At 36.5% G+C, this 8,180-nt stretch overlaps 1 protein-coding gene across 2 annotated transcripts in view; it reads right to left on the bottom strand.

The window, feature by feature from the left end:
* Nucleotides 1-5,891: 5,891 nt before the first annotated feature.
* LOC126235834 (CBY1-interacting BAR domain-containing protein 1) overlaps nt 5,892-8,180 on the bottom strand; it is a 211,854-nt gene continuing 209,565 nt past the window's right edge. For both annotated transcript variants that reach the window (XM_049944691.1, XM_049944690.1), the window contains exon 8: nt 5,892-6,011. In XM_049944691.1, coding sequence (XP_049800648.1) covers nt 5,907-6,011 — 105 coding nt within the window. In that variant the 3' untranslated portion in view covers nt 5,892-5,906. The remainder of the gene's footprint in view (nt 6,012-8,180) is intronic.

Raw genomic sequence — 8,180 nt, 5'->3', positions numbered from 1 at the left:
TTATGAAAAGAATATTTAATGAAAATTATTTAGCATGTTTCCAGCTGCTGCGGAGCGAGTAACAGTGATCTCTGACTGTTAACAATTAGCCGCCATTACCCGGTACATTTAAAAATATTTTTTCACAGCACAATGTCAGTTAGCTGGAGCAGAAGAAATTATGTAAAAATATTCAGTGAGATTAAGTGAAGGAATCCAATGAAATAATTTTATTAAAACTTGTCTATTTTCTGTGATAGTAATAATTTCAAATCAGTGAACTGGAGCTGAGTAATACTACGCTATTGCATTTACAGTAATTTGTAGAGAGCCTGGTGCTGGATGAAACCAGATATAATACATAATTGGCAACCTACGAAATTCATTATTTTGCTTGTTATATCTCTCTTGTATTTTTTTGAAAGCTAAACGTAAAAACTAACTTCACTAAAAATCAGTAACAGATCATGATAAATCAAAGGACAAACAAATTTACCAGGAGAGTGTTTCCTCTAAAATATATTAGTTACACATTATTTTTTTTAAAGAGATATAATATCCTCTACATGATGTGCACAATTGGCTATCGCCTCATGTTAAAAATATGGTTCAGACTGTTGTTATTCTGATTTATAACATTTAAATAGCATTTACTCAACATCTCACAAAATATCCATAATTTTTATGTAATCAAAGCTTAAAAATCATTAAATATCGAGATTTTGTCACATGATCGAAAATGCTCTGTTATTGGCTAACACTCTGGTGACATCACAGACCAGGAGTAAGATGAAGCTTTAGACATGTTATAGGAGTGTTAGATGAAATTATGAGATTTTTATGTACTTTTTCTGAAAACAGTTTAGCTCTTTAGTGACTGAAAACGCAATTACAACTTTTAAGCAGCAACAGAAAGTAATTTTGTGAACACCAATGGTGGCAGCCTTGCAAAAGTTGATGCACTTATGCTCCACCCATTCATAGTGGCAGTATGTACAACAACAGACATTATTTTCCCTATTTCCTGCAATATCATTAAACTCGCTCAAAAGTAAGGATTTGTAGATCTTTTGCAAATGGGTCTGTATATTACAACTAGATTGTCGACTGTCAGTCATGAGCTATGATCCAAAGCACAATAAATTATTCTTGGTGAAACTTGGTGGTGATTTGCTCTTTAAAAGACATTTAGCAGTGATAGTTTGTTTAGCATGGAGCAAGTGGTGCAATGGATAGCACAACTGCAAAGTATGAGATCATATATTTTTAAAAGTTTTACACAAAATACAAAAATAGAATTAGCAAGAAGGAACTGTAGCAGCTGTTTTAATTGTGGAACTTATTATATATTGCTTCACATCATTCTCAGCCTGAGAAATAGACAACAGAGTATAAATGCATTTACTCATGAAAAAACAATTCACTTTTTTGGAAAGCATTGCTAGTAGTGATGATATCACCATACGCCCACAGTACCACAATATGTAGGACGATGAGGTTATAAGGAGAGACATAAAGCATGTACAACATGCAGGTAACACAAACGTAAGGGGTGTACTGTTTGTGAGAGTAAACTAATGTTAGCGTCTGAAGCAGACTTACCTTCATCTGTATGTAAGATGATGAAACAGCAAAAGTTTAAACAATAAGGATCTTAGCTGGGCAGTACAAAGATGAAAGCATTGTTTCTAATAAAGTAAAAAGTGTGTGGACATATTAAGTAGAAAATATCTTTTTGATCGTGATGTGTGTGAACAGTGATTGCAAATGTAAGTGCATGTGAACAGCAAGGAAAACACATTGAAGTTTTGTAGTTGTGATTTGTTTTCATGCCAGATGACTGTTGAGTTGTTTTACAAATTAATTAAAAGGCTCCTTCAGCCTAGATTCAAACCAGCGATCTATGGAATAATCTTATAAAATTCGACAGTCTACCACTCTAACAACTGAGCTACCAAATAACTGAGGTGTAGTTGGGTAAAATGACAATTTTCACTAGAAGTTTAATTTCTTTAAATGATGCTGTTCTTCATTGTAACAGTGGGAGAGTATATCTTGGAAGTAAGTTAATGATAACTTCACAGTGTGACACATTTTTAATTAAGTTAGTAAACTTATGTGTCAATGTGATGACAATTATCTGGTACAGTGCAACGACATTTTAAACATCTTCTCCTTGTCTGGAACTCAAAAACAACTTTTCTGGAGTTTTTATAAATGTATTTGTACAGAATGGTAATACACATTGTTTGTAACCCAGTTTCCAAAACATAAATTACAAAACATGACATCACTGTGAATTAGCATTATGACAGCAGGAGCAACAAGCTAGCCAGTGACATCACAGGTATCACACAACTCAAATGGAGTATTTTAGTGGGCTTTCAAATTGTTTGGATTTCGTTTCCATTTTTATAAAGGAATACCAAAATTCAAGAGGGAAAAAAGCATGTTAGGAGCATAAAGTGATGTAATTAATCGCTTAAGACAATTTCCACAAAATCGTCACATACCCCTATAATAACATTCGTCCAGGAATACTTCTAGATATCATGTTAGTGCACTACTTTGAAACAACACACTGTTTAATCTTATTTTAGAATTGCTTGCTGGATTCCCTTTCAGCAGTAGGTATGTAGCATTGTGAGGTGCTAGTGACAATCGGACACCATACTTCAAATTCATCGATTGCTGCATTATATTTGTCTTCTATACTTCTACTGGAGTCACCACTGACAATTAACAACACATCATATGCAAATGCTACCAGTCAATTTACATTACTTCTGTAATGTAACTTCTGTAGTATGGACTCTAATTCTACATCCTGAAACTAAACAACACACTCATCCCTGCAGACAGTGGTCTTTGTCATTTCCTTTCCTTGACATATTAAAGATACGTCTCCTGCAGAGATGCTCTCTTGGCAGTTGTGCAGCACTTCTGGGTACTCCTCCCTAAGGCAAGCAAAGAAAGACAGCCTCCATAGGTTATTGAAAGTGTCAGTAACATCTGTCATCATTGCTAGAACATTCTTAGAATAGATGTCTGTTGCTTGCAAGATTACATTATAACTGCAACTTCTGTTGAGTTGCCTCTTTTAAACCTGCACTGGCAGGGACTCATCCCATGTAGCATTTTAAGATTTTGTAAATTTTTGCCAAATTGTTTTTCAAATACCTTACTGGAAACATTCAGAAAGCAAACTGGTCTGAAGGATTTAGATGTCATCGGATCCTCGTCTTGCCTATTACTAATAATCACATCAGCATTCTACCATGGTGCAGAGACTCTTCCTTGTAAGACACTCATACATTTCACACAAACAAATATCTAATACGTCATATAAGGCTTGTATTGCTTCAGCAGGGATCTCATCTGGTCCTGGAGATTTTTCCTTTTTCTTTTGGGCTACTTTGAAACTTAAATTAATAAACTCAAAGAAATGTTGTAAACCAAACATGACAGATTTGGAAAAAAAAATAGAAAAGAGTTATTCATGGCCAACATATGGATGAACCACTAACTAAACATCCTAGGTATGATGTTGCAGTCAATTTGGAAGCAAATTTCAGAATAATCTGCAGTGAATTTTGGACACACTGATGAGACAGTTACAAGACAGGTTCACTAATTTGCACTCTCTGTTATGTTTAGAACTTCTAAATGTACATTTTTGTCAATATAAATAGTGTTTCATAGAATTTGCATTAAAATTACTAAAAGACTACAATGGATCTACTTTTTATTTTTCCTTTTTAAGATCAGAGCTAGTGGTTATGCATATTTCAGGAGAAATGCATAATAAAATTGCTGGTATTTGTTGAGATTTATTAAGTCACATGAACTCCAAACAGTGTACTGAAGAATTGTATAGCACTGTGAGCTTATTTTGACTATTTCTGCAACCAGTGGCTCAGTTGAGAGAAGCTTTTCAGTCCTAAACAATAAACAACTATGTACATAGTTCACAAACTCAAGAATGGTTTACAAACTTAGCTCTATTATCAGTGAAAAAGAATCTCCTGCACCAGCTGACGTCTGAACCTGGATTCAAAGAATTTGTGAAGAAGGAAAGGAAGATCCAGCTTATTACATATAAGGTACTTTCACATACAAAAATGGCCTGTTGTTGCTTTGTAACTGCTTACCTTATTTTCGTACACACCATCAATCTCCATTTAAGCTTTGATTGTTAATGCGCAAAAGGAACCATATTTAATTAGATTACACTCTGAAAAGTGTTCGGAAATAACTTTAAGGTTGACCTTAATGTGCTTGATGCTCACTGCTCAGCAAGGAACTAATCCAGTCATTGGACAGACCTCAAATACCATACTTTTCAAATTCTGACAGCATTTGCATTTCACCACGTTAAAAGCCTTTGATTGGCCAATAAATACTCTCCTATAGGCTTAGTATGCAACTAACACTCTCATAAAATGCAATTATCTTTGACCTCTTATTTCTGAATCCAAATTGTTCATTAAACAGAATTTTGTTTTTATTTACAAATTCCACAAGTATGTCATACACAATTTTTTCTAATATTTTTGAGATGCAAGAGGAAATGGTGATTTCATTATTCCTCCCTTATTGTTTATAAACTGGAATTACCTTAGTTGCTTTCAGTGCATTAAGGAAAGTGCATGCTTGAAGTCAACAGGCACATATATGTAGAAGTATTTCAACTAGGTTTAGAACACTCTTCTTTAAGATTGTTCCAGGGACACTACCAATTCCTGCAGAGTTGGAGTTTTTATTCCTTTTATTGCTTTGCTACATCATCTTGTGTGACAGTGCTAATGTACATGGACTTACAACATGTGCTTATTTTATATTTATTTATGTTTTATTTTATCATGTTATCTGAAACAACTGTGAAAAAAGTTGTTTTGTTGGTTATATTTTTAATTCCTTGTGATGCTGTTGCATGATGTGTCATTGTCAAGTAATGCAGCTTGATGAAACTGGGACCATACTTAGAAAGAAGTGCTACACTCTGGTACAGAAGGTAACTGAAAAGATATGCAATGTGACCAACAGATATCACACTTTTATTCACTGACAATAATTACACTGATGTCACTGCCATTTATGGTCATCTCCTGGATGTTACAAAGGTGAGATGAGATGTGGTTCTTATTAGGATGTGTGACCAGCTGGATGGCAATGTATGCTCTACAACATTTTCCCATACTGGACACAAGGGCGATAAGCAGTTCTTGTGGTACAGCATTTCATTCATCCACCAGTGTGGTTGAGAACTGCTGCACTGTTGGTGCATGTTGACCTGCTGCAATACCTGTCCCAATGCATCAACACTTGCTCAGTGATATTTAAGTTGGGGTAACAGACAGGCCAATCTATTTGCTGAATATCCTCTTGTTCCAAGAGCTCCTCCACCTGTGCTGTTCGATGTGTTTGCTCAATGTCATCCATACAAGTAGAATTAGGGCCGAATGCAACCCTGAAAAGTTCATGTCTGACAAAGTTCCTGGGTGTATTATGTGTTTCCACCTCTCTCCATATTACGGTATGTTCTCGACTTAAATCCTATATCACATGTGTAGGATGCATTGGGGAGATATTATTGCAGCATGTCCGCATACACAACAACCATCCAGCAGTTGTCATCTGTGCTGGTTGAGGAATGGAATGCACTATCACAAAAGCGTCTTACCAACATGGAGGCCAGCTGGGAAAATTCTGCAGAGCATTCCTATGGCAACTGTTGCATTGTGAACTGAAAAATAGAATTAGGCACTCTGACTGTTAGATCAAGAAAGAAACAACATATGATGGAGATATACTCAGTAACTTCTCTACAGCATTATAGGGAGGTATCACTCTATCAGTGTAAAGAAATCAAATAATTGTACTCAGTGAGAAAATCAATGTATTTATTTTTCAGGAAATATAACAGATTACTTAGATCTATTTCTTGAATATTTCTCATATTCTTCCGATGCTACTGATGATGAATCACCAGTTGCAAAATCTTCTACTTGAGACAGTTCCTTCAAACTTCCCTAGAAACAATAAAAAAAGTTATTGAGGAATTGATGATTCAGGCAATGTATTTTAATAACAGTGAAAATTTCACATAATGCAGGATGTCATAGCCAATATTCACTATCTTGGCATCACCTGGTTTTGGGTTTTAACCCACAGTCTTGGGCATAGTTTCCCATACAACATTTCATCACCTGCTACAGGGAAGAATAATAATAAGTTATGGAGAAAGGTGTTTGCGTACTACCACATAATCTGCTCTAATAGAAAATACTTCAAGGACTGAAACTTGTTGAGCAGCTGAAATACCATTTAAGTTTTATGTAAAATAAACTCAATTTGACTCTTCTCTCCAGTTAAAATTGATCTCATATTTTTATTTTATTTTTTAAAATTCCTATAATATTTATATCCAAGACATTCTAAATAAATAATGATGATCATTTTTCATCCAAACTGAATGCTAGGTCTAGGAAAGGGCTGAATATGATAAAAATGAAATAAATTTAGTACAGGGTGCAAGACTAATTATTAGTATGTTAGAACATATGGAGAGGTCAGTGCTTATTCTGCCACTGAATGAACTCCATGGCAATATTTGGACTATTTCATAATGCAGTGGCCACAGCATGTGTATGAACAAACAGTTAAGTGTTCTTTCTACTCCCACTGTTGAAAGTATTTGTTTACTAATTTAGTAAATATAAGAAAATTTAGAACGTCTCTGATGTCTGCCAGGCGATAAAATGTAACACAATGAAGACTATAACTATGTCCTAGGTCTCAAGGATATGAAAATTACTTGGTAAATTACAGGACACTTTGATTGATGTGTTTACGGTATAAATTCACCTACATTAAACATATTTGCACTTTTCATGCATATATTAATTAGACATTGTGGACAACACATGCCAGTCATTATATCATCTGGTCAAGAAGTGTGTTAAGAGAGAAACTTTCACCTACTACCTAGACATATTTCTGCTGATATTTTGAATCATATTGACAATATCATGAAGCAGGTAGATTACTTCTCACCATATAGCAGAGATGTTGAGTTGCAAATAGGTGCAACAAAAAGACCGACAAACAAGTAAGCTTTTGGCCAACACACACACACACACACACACACACACACACACACACACACACACGCAAAAGCAACTCACATACACATGACCAATGTCTCTGGCTACCGAGGCCAGACTGCGAGCAGCTGTGCATGATGGGATAAGCGGTCTGGGTGGTGCGGGTAAGATTGAGGTTGGAAGGGGCAGTGATAGCGGGGTAGGAGTGGGGTAAAGTAAAGTGCTGCTTGTGGGAGCATACAGGGATGAAGTGTTAAGAGTGTAGGGCAGCTAGGTGCAATAAGGAGGTTAGATGGAGGACAGACTCTCCTATATAAAAGGTACCAACCATTTCCTCCACTGACTCTCCACAATTCCTGTTCTTTTACCACATGGTGCCCTGCTCGACACTATTGATGCCACCTCCCTTTACAATAACATCCCTAATGCCCATGGCTTTGCAACTATTGAACGCTACCTTTCCCAGTCCCCGACAGATTCCAAACCTACAACCTTCTTCCTGGTCACTAAGAACAACTATATCCTCACTAACAATTACTTCTCTTTTGAAGGCATCACCTATAACTAAATCTGGCGTATGGCAGTGGGTACTGGCAATCTGTTCATAGGCCATCTGGAGGAATACTTTCTAACCACCCTGAATCCCAAACTCCTCACCTCGTTTAGAGTCAATGATAATATCTCCACGATTTGGATCAAGGGTAAGACCACTCTATCCACATTCCTCCAGAACCCCAACATGTTCTCCTCCACTTGCTTCACCTGGTTCTCCTCACCTCAACAAGCCACCCTCCTTGATGTTGATCTCCACCTCAAAGATGGCTACATCAGTACCTGTGTCCATATCAAACCTCCAGCAATTAATCCACTTCAACAGCTGTGTCAGTTCCATACCAACCAGCCCATTCCATGCAGCCTAGACACTCATGGCCATTGCAAGTCTAGTGACGAACAGTCCTCTCAAAATCAAAATTTAGCAAGGGTCTCACTGAGGCCTTCACAGATCGTAATTACCCTCCCAACCTTGTATAGGAACAGATCTCCCATGCCTTATCTCTCCAGTCATCCCCCCCCCCCCCTTCCACTTCCAAAAGT

This window comes from Schistocerca nitens, chromosome 2 (genome assembly GCF_023898315.1).
Source record: "Schistocerca nitens isolate TAMUIC-IGC-003100 chromosome 2, iqSchNite1.1, whole genome shotgun sequence".
In the NCBI taxonomy this organism is placed as follows: Eukaryota; Metazoa; Arthropoda; class Insecta; order Orthoptera; family Acrididae; genus Schistocerca; species Schistocerca nitens.
Note: the sequence above shows the minus strand (reverse complement) of the source record. Positions and strands in the feature narration are given on the sequence as shown.